The sequence below is a fragment of the Diprion similis genome, chromosome 12 (genome assembly GCF_021155765.1).
Source record: "Diprion similis isolate iyDipSimi1 chromosome 12, iyDipSimi1.1, whole genome shotgun sequence".
NCBI classification, from domain to species: domain Eukaryota; kingdom Metazoa; phylum Arthropoda; class Insecta; order Hymenoptera; family Diprionidae; genus Diprion; species Diprion similis.
This window is the reverse complement of record NC_060116.1, coordinates 15,515,555-15,531,237: the sequence shown is the minus strand read 5'-3', so window position 1 is coordinate 15,531,237 and position 15,683 is coordinate 15,515,555. Positions and strand designations below refer to the sequence as shown.

Sequence of the window (15,683 nt, the reverse complement as noted above, 5' to 3'; positions counted from 1 at the left end):
GGAATTTCCGCGTCGCCGCCACCTACTGTAGGCACCACACCGTCACACACCTTTAGTCATAACAAGGGGGTACATACAGCCATCAGTGTTTACGTTAAATCCACATTCACATAGTTAATCATCATCATCATCATTATCATTATCGTCATGATAATCGTATCCACGATATCTGATAGTCATCATTTTTCTAGATTCGCGCGTTCGGAAAAGCGGTATCGCGGTGAATTCGAACCTATCGACCCTCGGACTCCTGGTTTCTTAGCCTTTGGACGAACCGCGAGAAGCCGGATGAAAAACACCGAGCCCCGATCGCCCAGGAGTCGCCCTGTAAGGGCTGGTCACAATCCTCTTTGCGGCGAGACGAGCGTGCAACACATTTGTGCCGATCGGGGTGCGGTCGACGCCGGGGGTGGCAACTGATTTCCGCGCGGCGGTCACGTTGGGAAGGGCATTGCCTGCTGCACCAGGAGGTGAAACCGCACGGCGCGAACCTCTGCGAGGCCAAGCCTTCCAAGCGGAAGTACCGCGAGTACCATGAGCACCAGGCGCTCCGACCGCAGCAGCGTTGCCAGGAGAAGTTGCGTCGGCGCACAGGAGCAGGTGATGATCCAAATGATCCACCTGACGGTGATCGATCGAAAGAGATTTATCAACGCCGGTGGCAACCTGCGTTACGTTCGGGGCCCGGCCCTCGTCATTCCCTGGTTCTCCCGGCCGGTCGCAGCTCCCTCTAAAGGGTTCGCCAGCGCAGTTCCTCGAGCAGCACGAGCGGCACTCATCGGCGCAACCCTTCCCGTCGTGAGCGCAGCGACACCTTGAACGCCGATCGGCATCGCCGGCGCAGTCTCGCTCTCCGTCATCTCCGTGTCCCCGCGTGACCTCGGCCACCTCGCCGTTATCATCGCAGGTTGAAGACGACTGACCTGGCGCTCTGGACGGTGAGCAACAACTTGATCCCCGGGACGAGGAGCGAGCAGAGGATCGACAGGGCGAGGGTGGTGCCGGTTTTCGGCAAGGGGAGCTCCGCTTTGGGCGACAGGGCGAGCTAGGGGGGCAGGGTGAGGCCGGCCTGCAGGGCTTGACCTGAGGCGTCGCCGGGCGGCACGTGGAAGAAGAGCAGGGGTCGCAGGGCGGCGGGAGGCAGGGTCGGCACTCGGTGCAACAGCAGGGGGGTCCAGGAGGCTGACGAGGAACAGGACAGCAGATCCTGGCGTTGGGGCACTTCACCTTGGTCCTGGAGAACCTGCGTTCGCTCGGTGGACAAGCGCACTCGGGTGCGGAAGGGCAGTCGCACGAGCACTCCTCGTCGGCTCTGGCGTCAATCTGTACAGGTGGTGGACAGTTACAGTTCCTCGGCATCGGCTGGCACATGCAACCACCCGGAGCACATATGCAGCAGCTTCGTTTCTTCAGGATCGGTCGAGGCTGCGGCGAGCAGGGCTGACAAGTGGAAGCCTGACCGTAACAACTCGGAGGCGGACAAGGGTCAGAGCTGGACTCGGAGGGGCAGCGGCTCGATTTCCCCGGAGAAGAGCAGCACCCACCGCCACCGAGTCGCGAACCCTCGCAGCAGGTTCGAGCGCAAGGATCTACCGGGGGTTGGCAGGGGTCACGTTTCGGGCAGGATACCGAGGTCGACGAACAGCAGGGGATCGCCGGCGGGCAGGGAATGCAAGGGCGGCAGGGGGTGCTGGGCCGGCTGGAGGGGGCGAAAGTTAGAGCGTTGCCGGAGCTCGATATATCCGGAGGAATTCGGGTTTACCTGGGACGGCAGTTGCAGCATTTGCACGCCTCCTTCCGCCCGTGATCACTCCACTGACGACGGAGCTCCGTGAAGTTTGACACCCATTCGCAGTTCGGTTTTGGCGGTACGTTTCGGTTCCAAGAGTCCTCAACCTCGCATACGCACGGGCCCGGACAGGCCCCGGTCTCGGCTGTGCCTCTGGGCCTGAATCCTCCGCAATCTTGACGGTCCAGGCAACCCACGTTCGTCTGGCAGAGGCAGGTCCGAATTCGGGGCTCCGATGCGGCGCAACCGGATCTCGAACCCTTGCAACTTGTTCCTGCCCCCAAATTTCGCGTTGGTCATAGTTTACAACAGATATTTCAACTTCTAGGAGTAGATCGATTTCTTTTTTTTCTTGTAAGTAAGCTTCAAAAGATTTAATTTTACAACGGTAAATATTTAAACGAGTTTCTCGTTACAATATATCTCGAATTGACCGCGTGATCTAGAAATTGTGTGATCATGAGACTTCAGCAATATGAAATATATGGAAACTCAAAATTACATAGACATAGAGTCGTTAATTAGAGATAAACATAAAAACCTCGAAATACGCACTTATTGCTTTGTTAATAATTAACCCATTTTAACAATAATCGTTTACCCTCTCTAAGTCTGAAGTCTAAGGAGGAAATACTTTTCTCGCGATATTTGAATAATTTGCTTATTTAGTATTGACAGTCTCTAAATTGGCTAAGCATTCGATGAAAGTAGAAATTGAGTAAAATAAATAATTCTCGTTGAATTTTAGTTAATCTCGCAACGTTAAACTGACCACAACATCCAGTCCCTGGTGATCGTTCTCGTGCAAGACTTCCGCCGCTGCAGGACATTCTATACGCACTTCGACTTCGGCGAGACCTGACGCCTCTTCTATCGGTGTCTTTAACGGGGAACAAGTTTCGTAATAGATTCATACATTCACGGTTGATTTTTCTTTGCAATGGATAACCTCAGACTATGCGAATCCATACAAAAATACGACATTTTCTGCTCTCTTTTTATCCCCACGTCTTTCGTTATTAAGCGTTTTCCCGCTATTCACTCAGACATTTTACCAAGCACATATTAGACTTAATTATATTTATATTATACCATTGAAAAATTGTTAAAAATTCCACTCATCGCGTCCCCGAAGCCGAAGACGCTCCCCGACTTCGTTTCGTGCAATTCTTCTGGTATTCTTTTATTTTCTACTTTAAAACTAACTTCAGGATGTGTTTTGCTGCATCGAAACAAAAATCAACTCCAACAGTTATTCAAAGTTTCGAAGTAATTACCCTGACAAGGAATTGAATCGTATCAAAGTAATAGTTTCAATTACTTTGAAAATAAAAAATAAATACTTTTGTCCTTATAAAAAATTAAGAAATTCTTTTCTTCACATATTTCTTTCCTTTTCAGTCAAACTTCTGACACGATGAAAAAAATCATACTGACTGTTGTTCAATTACCATTAAATTGAACAGGAAATGAAACCGCAAATTATCACAAATAAAATTTCCCAAAAGTAAAGTAGTTCAATGAAGAATAAGAAATAATAAAGAAAACATCTAAATTATAACTTTACTGAATCTTTCAGTTATTACTTGCTGAGCTTAATACTACGTATACCTATACCATGTATATATGTATAATTATGTACAGTGTAAGCATACATGACAGAGTATGTTTGCGGACAGAGGTTGCGTAAACGAAAGAAATGACAATTTTCTCATAATATAAACATTTTTCTTATTCAAACGTATGGTTTCTTACATTTACACAGTACAAAAAATTATACTCGAAGCCGCTGTCTCGCGGTTTCATAACTGCTATGACTGAGGGCGGCCGGTGGTGGGGAGGGTGAGGGAACATCGAGGGTGTATATAGGGAGGTTGAGGACTTCGAGGACTGTACATTAGCGACCATTCCATTCCGCCCCCAGCACACGGCTCCTCTCTTTCATTCTCTCATTCATTCGCCAGTTATTTTTATTTTTTTGCCGATTTCATTCTCCCAATATTTCTCCGCTCTTTTCACACGGAGTCTCTTTTTGCACTCTAAATATTTCTATCGCTCTGTTCGGTTTAAAAATTTTAAAACTCTTTTTTTTTTTTTTTTTTTCACTTGCGTTTGTTTTTTTGTCGTTTTTCGCTTTAGTCATTTACACTCAGCAACATTTAAATATCATATTTTTTCTTATAATAATAGTAATAATAATATTAATAATAATAATAATAATAATAATAATAATAATAATAAACTAAGTATTATTAATAACCAATAATTAATTATAGTAATATTTAATTATAATAATGATAATAATGATGATGATTGTGGATAATGGATTATAACAATAATAATGTATATATATATACTACCTGACTACGAATCTAGTGTTGATGCGATCAAGTGTGTTCAATATTATTATATACCTATATATAATATATATATACACATATATACGCAACGAATTATATAAGTATTGTTTGTTCATAATAATAATTATTATTGTTGTTATCATTATTATTATTATTATTATTATCATCATTTCTTTTTCAATTAAATGTGCGTGTATACCACCGTGTATACCGCGCGCAATGCAGGATGCGTAGAGATGTGCACACACGCATATATGTATAGATACACATGTATGCATGGGTGTATACACGTATACGTACGTTATTCCCGTTATTTATATGTATATGTATATACATACATTTGTATATACACACACATATATATAACATAGAGAAGAAAGAACGTAGGTTTTTTTTTTGCATTCAATAGTAATAATACACAGAGTACGTTTCTAGAACTTTATACAGCGCCCATTGCAGGCAATAGGTATTTCAAAGATGTTTTATTTTCATCGTTTTTAATTTATGTTAGGTATTTATTATTATTTATTGTTATGGGTTTTGTTTGTTTTTATTTTTTTCATTTTTGTATGTTCTTTGTATGCATAAATTTCTTTAGCAATTAATGCATATATTATCAACACTAGGATACTTTTTTTTAATTTTATTTTAATTTTTAATTAATTAACGTTAATCGTATTTAAATATTAATTACTCAAGTCGTTGTATGCTAGACGAATATTGAGATCAAAGAAATTGCAAATTCCAGAATTTTTCTTATGTGCTTTGCCATTACCGTTGTTATTTTATTATTTCTTTTTACCCGTTCCGCTTCCGCCTTACTATCTTCCTTCGTCATCTGCTCTTCATACTTCCACGTTAACTTCTATCACGCTAATTCACGCCAGATATGATGTGCAAGAAGAACATGTTTTAATTAGCCAAATGCAAAATCAAACGGATCACTTCAAGCTAAATGCAAATTGAAAACTTAGAAAATTAACAGAAATAAAAACCATCCATCCATAGGTCTGTTCTGATTTAAAAATAATTGTTAATGCCACGCACTAGTATTTAGCTAAGGCAGAGTGAACTCGTGAGAAAGAAAAATTACAATAAATTAAAATTTATACGAGCACGAATAATCGTTAAATTGCGAATCATTCGGTTCAATGGTTCTTTGGAAAATCGGCCTGCCGTTTGCCGCAATACTTTTTGCGAATGCGAAAGATAAACTCATTTGCATCTGTCAATCAGTCAAGCCATCAATCATACCGATCCCACAAACATCGAACAACATTGGCACTGAAAATGACTGCAATACACGAGTAGATATTATTATCGTTTTTCAATCGATTACTTTTCACTATCGGCCGGTCATTTGATGGAATATAATATGGTTTTAATTGATAAAATAAAATCATTTTTATTTACAGGACAGACGGTTCTCATATTATGTTGATTTGACAAAGATAATTGATTCTTACCACTTTTACACAGTGTTCCTTCCATACTCCAACAAAAAGATAAGCTCTTAATCCACAAAGTGGTTCAAAACGGTCGGTTTAATCCAATTAGTAAAAACGGCATAATCGATTTGTTATTTATGTAAAACAGTTCAATTCGTTGACTGCGAGCGACAAATCGATAATACCAAGATATTTGGCCAACAAATACAACGTCTAATTGCACACATTCTTTCCCCTCTTCTTTCATTCTCTTCCCTACCAATATATTCTTTTACAATCACTAAATTTAATGTATATGTATAAGAGTGTTTGTATACGTGTAAACTGTTTTTTCAAATTTTTTTTTTTTTTTCTTTTTCTTAGGAATTTGTTACATAGTAATTTTATCTACATTTATATAGTATAGACAAGTGTGTATTGGATACAGGCACGATAATTAATTACAAACAATTATGATCCAAAGTCCCTCTGGTATCACAAATTCGCAAATTTTTTCTTCTTTTCTTTATTTAATTTTTTCTTTTTATTCGATCACGGATACGCGCAGTCGAGCAGTCACGATCCACGTTTAAACGAAGAAAAATATTACAAAAGAAAAAAAAAAAAAAACAATCGAAGTAAATAAATCTCACGGACTTCATATCCGACCACAAAGTATGTACTAATTTTATCATTATTATCATTATTATTAATATAGGATAGCGATTTGTATTCAAACTGAAATTATACAACGAACAACCAACCAGAAAATTGGCTCAGCCAATTCAAAAAATGAAACGTTTCGAGCTACTCGTCAAATATCACAACAAACTTCCGCGACGTCATCAACCAAACACCTGAGATAAAACGTCGCCCTCACTTTCTTTTTCTCTCCCAACCTTCAGACCAAGGTATCGCACACACCCTCCCGTTCTTTCCTCATCGATTTGTTTGTTCTCAGCTATTATTTTACTTATCAGCAATGGCTCAGAAGCCGCCAAAAATCGAAGTAAAAGTAGAAAAGGGCCTCGCACCCGTTTTTGAATCACCAACGAGATTTAGTCGAAAATCAATTAATTCCTCAGATCATGGCGGCTCGACTTTTACCGCTACGTCTCCTCCTTCATCTTAATTTCATTCTTCGGTTTGATCTTCACAACTTCCTCTTTCACATTCTCAAGTACAGTTAGAGAGTCTTTAACCGCGTGGTAAATAATGTTTTTTATTTGCAGCTTGTCCTCGTGGTTCGTGTGCGTGTCGGATAGAGCACGGAACTCCTGGGTCAAATGAAAACAGTGGGACACATTTTCGGGAGAGACAAAATCCTCGGCGACCTTAATGCAGTTGTGAAGATTTCGAACCTGGTGAGGTGCACCGGCGGGCACAAAGACGGCATCACCGAGGCACTGCACTATAGCGTATCTGGAAGATCGCGATAAAATAATGTTTGAACCAATGGCAAATTATGAACAGCGTAGGAACTTGATTGCTGAATAATAATAATTCTACTCGTGCTTACCCTTCAACCCCGTATTCACGGTACAGTCGTTCTCGCAAAGGACCGTCGAGATAACAACTTTGATCGTGAATCGGATCGTGGTGCGGTTCGAGACGCACACCTCGTTCAACTGCGACCGCGTTCAAGAGGTCACGAATTTTGTCCGCATCTCTAGCCGCGTAGATGTGCCAAAGAGCTCCGGGTGCCTCACCGCGATCTCTAACCCTTCGACGTGTCAATATATCACAGCCGGCCTCGTCGATTGCCCTAAGAGCCTCTGGAAAATGGTTTAAATATAGTTAAAATGCGTTGCTCGTAAGATTAATCAACCTTGACCAATTTCGATTCATCTCACGTCAGTGTTAAAAAGCTCGTTATAAAATTATTCTCGAACACGGTTGTATTCTCGATTGAAATTTTTTACATCATACGCTGTGTCATTTGCTCACTGCTCAACAACAATGAATGAATTTCCACGCAGGTGAACGTACCTTTAATGTGTTCGTCACTGTCGCCGTCCTTGGGAATACCGACATAGACCATGACATTGACGGCGTCAGATATGTCGAGATGAAGGTTAGTGGTTCCCTTGTTAGGATACAAGGCGGATCCATAAGCGTTGTACATTTTAGGTCCCAAGTCCGGCCTGACAAAACAGTCGGGTAATCGACTCGCCAAATTGAGTCTCCCGTTTCGATGCGTGTACTCTGACAGTGGCAATACTTTCATTAAATCGGTGAACCTGGATGGTAGTAATTCGGCAAAATCTTCGCCCGGAGGCCAGTCCTTCAGTTTCAAAAGCATCGCGTTTCCACTGTCGTCTTTTAACCTCTTCGAGAAGTGTTCGAAGCCCTCCCAGAACTTCCGCATCGGTTGATTAGGCACCAAGTTACCAGTCATACAATTGACGAGGTCATTTTTCACATCCCCAAAGTCACGCGCGAACGAGTCAGGATGCCAAAGATTCATATCCAGCGACTTTGAGACCTCAGAAACGATAACAGGCTGTCCCCGTTTCCACTGGTCTTGGAATATCTGATAATTGTTAGGATTATTTGGCTCGTTTAATCTCAATAGCTTGCCGTCGCACAGCCAAGAATGAGGTACATCGGGGTAAAGGCTCTTGCTTTCGGTAAGGGTCATTATTCTAATTGGTAAAGGTTCTCTTCCCCTCTGTGTCCATTTATATCTACGAACAAAGTGCTTGAGTTCACGGGAAGCTTTTTCGTCGACGAGTCCGCTGTCTCTTTCCTTTTTAGCGCTATGCTCTATGACGCTAGATATGACCTCATCCAGGGTATCCATCTTCGACTTTTTCCCGGTCTTGGCGACGACATTGTTTTGCGTTGTGTTGTTCGTCACGTTGGAATTCCCGGAGTTGTTGGTCGGCGAATTCGACCGGGAACCGCTGCCGTTTGGTTTATGCGACGGCCTGATAAGTAGTTCTCTCAACGTCGAGTAGTTCCCGTCCCTATCCTCATCTGAGTCCGAACTGGACCCGGAGTCGTTTTTTTCCTGATTCTGGAGAGCAACATCCGCCAGCCAACTGAGAGACGAGTTTTTGTCTTCGCCGTTCGTCTTTTTATCCGTGGCTCCGTTAGACTCGTTTTCTTTCCTGTCTACCTTGGACTCCTGTTTCATGCTACCGTTTAAAACGCCAATCGATTCACCTTTTATCAAATTTCTCAGTGTCTCATTAGCCGGCGACGATGTCGCCAAACTGCACGAGCAATGCTGAGGTATTCCCCACTCGCAACGGCTCTCGTGAAGCCTCGAACCAAGACGCGACAAACTATCACCAGCTATTATCTGCGTTAGCATCAATCTTTCTGGTTCGTGCACCTGCTTGTTTGTACATAGAAGCCACGAAAAGTCGTCCCTGTCCTTCCCGCTCTCACCCCAGATTTTTATCGTTCCATTCTTGCGTCCCTGAAAACAACAGTAATTATAAGTTAGTGTGTCATCATTTGAGTTTGTAGTTTCCTTATGTCGCGCGATTGCTTCCTCTCACTATTTTTGTACAAAATATTATCAAAAATCAATGAAATTTCATTTTTATTTACATCACTTTGACCTCTCGTTAATATTTAATCTATTCATCCGATGAATGTGTAATAATTAACATGTCTTGCGAAGCAGCCTGGATGACGCAGTGACTAACCTTGTAGCAGTCGATGCATACGACGAAGCCGCACTTGGCGCATGCCCAGTGAAAGTTGAAAAGGGTAGTTTCGCAGACGTCGCACATCTCCCGTACACCTTGGACGACACGTTTCCAAGCTACTGTTCCGTCTGTAATCCCCGAACTCGCTGTAGAGGGCACAATGCCAATGTTCAGGGTGCAAGAAGAGCAAGCGTTAGCGTATCATGCGAGCGAAAGTAATAATGGTAGCCAACTTTAAAAAATGGTCGATTCGCTTGGATATTTAATAACAAAAATGGGGGAAAAAATGGAAATGTTACAATATCAAGGAACAGTCGGAGATGACGTAAAAATGATTATGACGGTGTGGAATAAATGAGGCCTACACCAATTGACGACGATAAAATATTAGTAACAAGAGTAGCGTATAGAAGCTGGCCTTTCGAGAGTGATTTCAGAAGTTGAGGTAATATTTCACAAGCACTCAAAGACCAAGCTTAGAATTATAAATTAGTGTCAGAGATCCCAGAACCCATCATGCTGTACACAGGATACCTGAATACTGTTACAATCATTGTTTCGGAACCCAACAAGGATATAAATAGGAATAATTAAATTAAGAATAAAATGAAATGAACTATTATTGTCTGTTTGCCACATAAATAGTTCATGCAATTAGCTTTGTATTGAATAGGTATACATTAACAAAACATATAGGTGCAGTTTCAGAAATACCGATTCATCAACAAGTCAACTTCACTTTAAACTAATGTGTAAAATTTACATTAAACTGCTAACTTGAAACGAATATTTCATTTTTTCATGTCCATTTTGCGGAAAATTTTAATACCTTTAAGAAGTGAAATTACTTCATCATCATCGGTTTAAAAATTACGATTACACAACAATTCTGTCACAACTATGACTTGCAACAGAAATAGGGAGGCAAGAGAATAAGTGGCTTTTGATAAATTTCACTTGCTTCTTGTGAATTCCATAGAGAGAATATTTTGAAATATTTTTCATACAATACCTTCTGCCATGTGTTCCTGAAGAGCATCCTTTTCCTGATGAAGTAGGTCGCAGAACTGGTCTCCGACTTGACGTAGTAATCGATGAGCCATTTCTAAATCAAGATCTTCTCTATCCCCTCGGTCCGACCTTTCCGATTTATCCTTTTCATTCTTATCCAGTTTCTCGTCTTTTAAACCTGCCGCTTCCTGACTGTCCTTAACAGGTAACCAGAGTCGCAGGTCTTCCTGCAACAACACAACGCTATGCTGCCTCATTTCGCCCATGCAACGACAATAGTAGACAAAAATAATCTGCGCTCAAACATTATGGATACGCAAGATCTTCTACTCACCTCGGAGGCATCCTTGTGCGGATCGCTGAATCCCGCTATAGCCAACTGACCGTTCTTCGTGTACCTCAGTCGGCGAAATGCATAAAACCTACAGAATATATTCTGCGTTACATTTTTTGAACGTTGATGTGGCGTCCATCTGCATTCACGACACTTTGCCAGCTTCGGAGCAACTTCAAAGCATGCTCCATCCTGCAGCCAACTTTCCCCAGTTTTTTTCAATTGCGCTATTGGCGGCTTCCGAAATGGATCACTTCTTCCACCTCCTCCTGGTCCACTCCCTCCTCCACTTGCACTTTCTTCTCTTCGTTCTTTCTTAGGTCTTGGTTGAGGATCTTCGCCACCTAATTCGCTGCCTTTGGTTGACGTCTTTGGTCTTCTACCACGTTTCCTGGGTTCCTTATTAGCATTGTTACCTGTAAGACATGAAAAAACTTTTTAATAATAATTTTCACATTTCTCAAACGGGAAATAATTTCCAAACTTATTTTGACAAAACTAATAATAACTGCAATCAGTGTTAAAAAGCTCATGATTCGATATCATGGTTATTCAATAAATAATTTTACATCATTTCACAGTCTGTTTAGTTTCTTTGATTTACAAAATTACATTTAAAAAGTTATCAAGTGTACATTCGTAATCAGAAGGTGCTGAATTAAGGTGCCGAATTGGCAAGATGATAAAACTAAAGGGTATTGAATTGTATATGGTTGAACCAAAATTTAATTAAAACGGTATATTTATAAAAATGTAATTGCATTGAGATCGGTTACCCTTTCTCACAATCAATTACTTCGTGTTGGTATTTTAGAAAATTTTTGGCTATACCGTCAACCAAATTATGAAAGAGAAATACATTGATTAATGACTAACCATTTCCGGATGAATTGGAGTTACCGGTGGCGTGTCTAGCCCTAGAAGTTGGTTGGCTGGAACTTAACTGTTCGCTAGCGTCACTGGCAGAGCCAGCTTCGCTTTCGTTGCTAGATTCGCTTCCGGCACCGGCACCTCCGCTCTTATCTTCTTTCCTCCTCCTGTGCTCTTCCGTGACTGCCTGCTGCCTCCGTGCGGCTCCCTTCTTTCGTTTTACCTACCACAGGGTACATATTATTAAGTAGTCAGGAAGTTCATGCCCGTGGTCCTATCTACTGACTAAAGCGCACGCAATAAAACTATTTACATGCAATAATTGAAAAAAAAAATCATTTCTTATTTGCATACAAATTTTCTATACATCCAAAAACTAGACTAGACTAAATATGCAACGAAAAATTATCAACGCATGCTTATCAGCCGATCATAATCCGTTCGAAGCTAATCTACACTTCCGACCAAAATTCATCAATTTTTTAATTTATCGCACAGAGATTGGTCTGAATTAAAGACTGCAATATTTTCTCACATTTATATTATCGTAGATTACAATTACAAAACGATAATCTAACCAGATTAATTTTATTTCCATAATCAGAATAACATCAAGTCGAAACAGCTGTAAGTACGTGTGTGTAAGTGTATATCAGATATTGAATACTAATTACCAGATAACTAATGCACGAGTCACGTCGAAATAACTGCGGCATAAAAAGACGAGGGAGAAATAAAAACGTGGCAAAGCACCTAAAGAGTCTAATCTTGCGGTGGGCGCGACGAAAAGAAAGTGAGGTTATATCTACGGCTCGGAACGGTTAGTGAGAGGGGACAAAGAGCTTCGTTTGTACTTTACCATTTCAATATCCTGCATATACGCGGCTCAGCGGTGTCGTAAGACACAGCTGCCGACGCAATTCGGGTGCCGCTAAACGGTGGCGTAATTGAAAAGACAGATCGAACGCGGAGTGAAAAAGCCAAGCCGACAAACATTGGCAAAACGATGCGGCGCCTCTGCCCGGTTTGACGCCATTTCAGTTTACTCAACGGCACGTACGAACCTTCCGAACAAGCTGGCTGGCTGGAGAATCGAGAGACTCGAGTGCTGCGCGGAAACGTGTCACGCTGTCGACCACGCACGACCAGCTTTCGACCAATCGGAAACACCTGACTCGACGTCAAGCGCGAAATTCGAATATCAAAACGCGAGCATCTTTACAAAGATCGTCGTCTTCAACGTGTATTATTTATTACGCGTTGACACTATGGGTAATTTATGGGCGACACATCATTACGCATTATCATCAGTCCAAATTACTGATCGAGTGTTGTAAATCAAAATTTATTACTCTTGCATTTTCTGACAAGTAAAAAATTGCTTGATATTGTAGATGTGATGTCGAAGAGATATGTTTTTTTTTTTTTTGCAGACTTTCAACGGGAAACGAGTCAAATTATTATCCACACAACTAGTTTGGGTTACGATCGTTAGTTTTTTACCGAACTAATACGATAATATTGAATACCATGTTCGTATACGTTTCTGAATACATCTACGAAAAAAAATAAATAAATAAAAATTACACAACTTCGGGTACTAAAGCAAAACATATGAAAATCTTACCTAGAATGTGCGAAAAAGAGAGAAAAAACTAATAATATGCGACTAACTAAAAACTAGTCTTTGCTTCGTGTAATCAAGGGACAAAGACATATACCACCATCATAATCGCTACTCTCGAGTCGTGTAAATAGATACCTTGGGTGGTTTCCTTTTAGGGGGAGACTTCCTCTCCGGATCGCTGCTGGACGAATCTTCCTGTATACTTTTAACGTCAACAGCAGCAGCATGTCCATTGAGTGATTCCTTGCTGTTTGTTTTTCTCCCACTAGTTTTTCCAGTTACTTTACTTTTATTTATACTATTAACAGCCATGCTGCCTATATTATGTATCGAATTAACAGCGCTCGGCAAACTTGTCGTCGTAGCGCCAGATCCTGCACCTCCTCCACCTCCAGTTCCTCCTCCTCCTCCTCCTCCTCCTCCTCCACCACCACCTCCTCCTCCTCCAGCAGTACTGCTGCCACTTCCACTTCCACTTCCACCTCCTCCTCCTCCACCACCTCCACTTCCATCTCGTTCCTTGGCCAAAGGTTGCGAAGGTGCCTGAGCAATAGTCAACGGAAGTGTAACGCACGACCCGCTACCAACGAGTCCGGTTGTATCCTCAGTCCCATCCTCGCCCGAATGCCTCTGGAGCCAAGCCTTCTTCAACTTGTGGACGGGATTCCTAGTGCTACTAGGCGGCCTTGGGGCAGGACTATTCGACTTTTCGCTGTCCGCAGCGCTGGGCGTGACCTTCGCCGGTGTCCCAGGTGCGCTGGGTGCTGGACTAGGAGCAGCCGAAGGTGCAGGACTCTGTGTTGGCGCAGGACTCGGTGCAGCACTGACGCCAGGATTGTTAAGAGAGCTTACGCTGCCGGTGCTCGCGGGTCTGACGGATCCATCACCGCTTGCCGTCCTGGGCAGAGGGCTGACAGAAACGACACCGCGTTCCTGAACATTGCAGGGTATTTGGCTGGATGGTTGGGCGAGTAGGGCGGTATTGACGACAGTGGTGATCGAAGTAGCGGCCGAGGCGATGAGGGGACTGGGTTCACTGACCCTTGACAATACCGGGGGTCCGGCGCACTGCAGGGACATAGGTTGAGATATGATACTGTCCTGTGTCCTTCTCTTCTTGCAGGCAACCTCGAGGGATACCGGTTGTCCGCTGCAGACCTCGATAGGCGTGGGTGCCTTCCTCTTCGGCGATCCGGATCTTTCGACACCAAGATCAAGTGGTTGAGTCTGAATCGCAGGCGCCATTGCCTGCGGGTGTATTTGCTGATTGTGATGAGGACTGGTCCGATGTACCGAATGAACGGAATTAGGCCTGGTCATAGGCGCGGATGCGGCGGTCGTTGGCGATCCGTGATGGTGGGGCGGCGGAGGTAGTTTAGAGGCGGGTATAGAACTGGCGTAGCCCCGGGTGTCATAAACTGACCTGCTGCTATGAGCCGGGGGTGGTAACGGTGGCGGTGGAGCCCCGTGATGATGAGGCACTTGTTGGTAAGCGAGCGGTGAGCTGTTGGTCTTCGAGGTGAGCGGCATCGGGCTCGGTGCGGTATTTTCCGACGCCCTGCATACCGGCGTACCGGTCATAATGCCGGAGTTCGGTTTCCCGAATATTTGCTGAGGTGCCGGACTGCTCACCTTCGGCTTGGACCCAGGCGATGCGGCGTAATGCGACGTTGGCGACGAGGATGGCGGATGAGGATACGGATAGGCTGACTTCGGTGTCCCGTAAGGTATCCCAGGCTCAAGTCTACTCGTGTACCTGTGCTCGGGGGGCGAGGGATGAGAAGTTTGATGAGGGTGAGGGGCGTGAGGCGACTGCCTGTTGTGAGGATGGGTCGAATGACCGTGAGGACTGGGTAGCTGATTGGCGTTCACCCTGAGATGACCTTGGGGGGGAATGCTCTTTGCGGCCTGAAGACTGTCGAGGTGGTGAAGATGATGGGGACTCTGCGTCGATGTTCTCTGGTAATCGTACGGTGTCGGGGGTTTGTGTTGCGGTGCAACGGCGCTGTGATAATGACCTGGCATCATCTTGGGACTTGGGGAATGGGATGGTGGCGCCTTGGGCAGTTCCCTACCCTCGTTTTTCACGATAACGGAGCTCTTTGGGTCGGGTAGAAGGGGCGGTGGATTTGGTAGCATTTCTCTAACGTGAGGATCCCTCTCGAGTGCCGCCTGCTGCATACTCTTAACACCGCCGGCTGACATCTGCTGCTTGTGCTGCTGATGCTCGGCCGCCTTTACTTTTATATCGTGCATATAAGGCGGCTGGGGTTGATACGTCGTGTAACTGAATAAACCGACGTTCGGTTCAACCTTGGGTAGTGCGGGATGGGGGGGTCCCACACCTGGCGGTGGTTTATCGTGGTGACTTGTCACCGACAGCGACGACTTCGCCTGCCTGGAATGAGCGGGGGGCGGTGGATATTCCACTTTTACAGGTACACTGGACGGCCGCGACGACACCTGAGACAAACGTTCGAAGGGGAAGATAAAATCAACTGATTAATCAAGTAATTATAATTAACTCTAACAAATTATACACAAAAATCATCAAATTCCATCGTGCAAAATAATAAATCGTGTGTCTCTCGTTCAACAAAATT

The 15,683-nt window shown here is 43.6% G+C and overlaps 2 protein-coding genes and 1 non-coding gene across 6 annotated transcripts in view; all 3 read right to left on the bottom strand.

The window, feature by feature from the left end:
- Positions 1-258: 258 nt before the first annotated feature.
- Positions 259-2,018, bottom strand: LOC124413019 (keratinocyte proline-rich protein-like). The gene is made up of 2 exons (XM_046893312.1): positions 1,763-2,018; positions 259-1,699 (listed from the first exon to the last, which is right to left on the bottom strand). The coding sequence occupies exon 2, from the start codon at positions 1,369-1,371 to the stop codon at positions 259-261; it is 1,113 nt and encodes a 370-aa protein (XP_046749268.1). The 5' UTR covers positions 1,372-1,699; positions 1,763-2,018.
- A 2,531-nt stretch (positions 2,019-4,549) lies between these two features.
- The window catches only part of LOC124413111 (probable JmjC domain-containing histone demethylation protein 2C), a 223,803-nt gene continuing 212,669 nt past the window's right edge, over positions 4,550-15,683 (bottom strand). For 2 of the 4 annotated variants that reach the window (XM_046893479.1, XM_046893480.1), the window contains exons 12-20: positions 13,588-15,543; positions 13,216-13,506; positions 11,460-11,676; positions 10,584-10,999; positions 10,251-10,476; positions 9,236-9,384; positions 7,566-9,003; positions 7,096-7,351; positions 4,550-6,998 (exon numbers count right to left, since the gene is read on the bottom strand). In XM_046893479.1, the coding sequence (XP_046749435.1) occupies positions 6,686-6,998; positions 7,096-7,351; positions 7,566-9,003; positions 9,236-9,384; positions 10,251-10,476; positions 10,584-10,999; positions 11,460-11,676; positions 13,216-13,506; positions 13,588-15,543 (5,262 nt within the window). In that variant the 3' untranslated portion in view covers positions 4,550-6,685. Of the gene's footprint in view, positions 6,999-7,095; positions 7,352-7,565; positions 9,004-9,235; positions 9,385-10,250; positions 10,477-10,583; positions 11,000-11,459; positions 11,677-13,215; positions 15,544-15,683 lie in introns of all 4 variants that reach the window. The other 2 variants (XM_046893481.1, XM_046893478.1) reach the window with 2 other exon arrangements.
- LOC124413723 lies at positions 11,093-11,162 on the bottom strand. Its single transcript, XR_006929897.1, has one exon. It is a non-coding gene; the product is annotated as a small nucleolar RNA SNORD36 (small nucleolar RNA).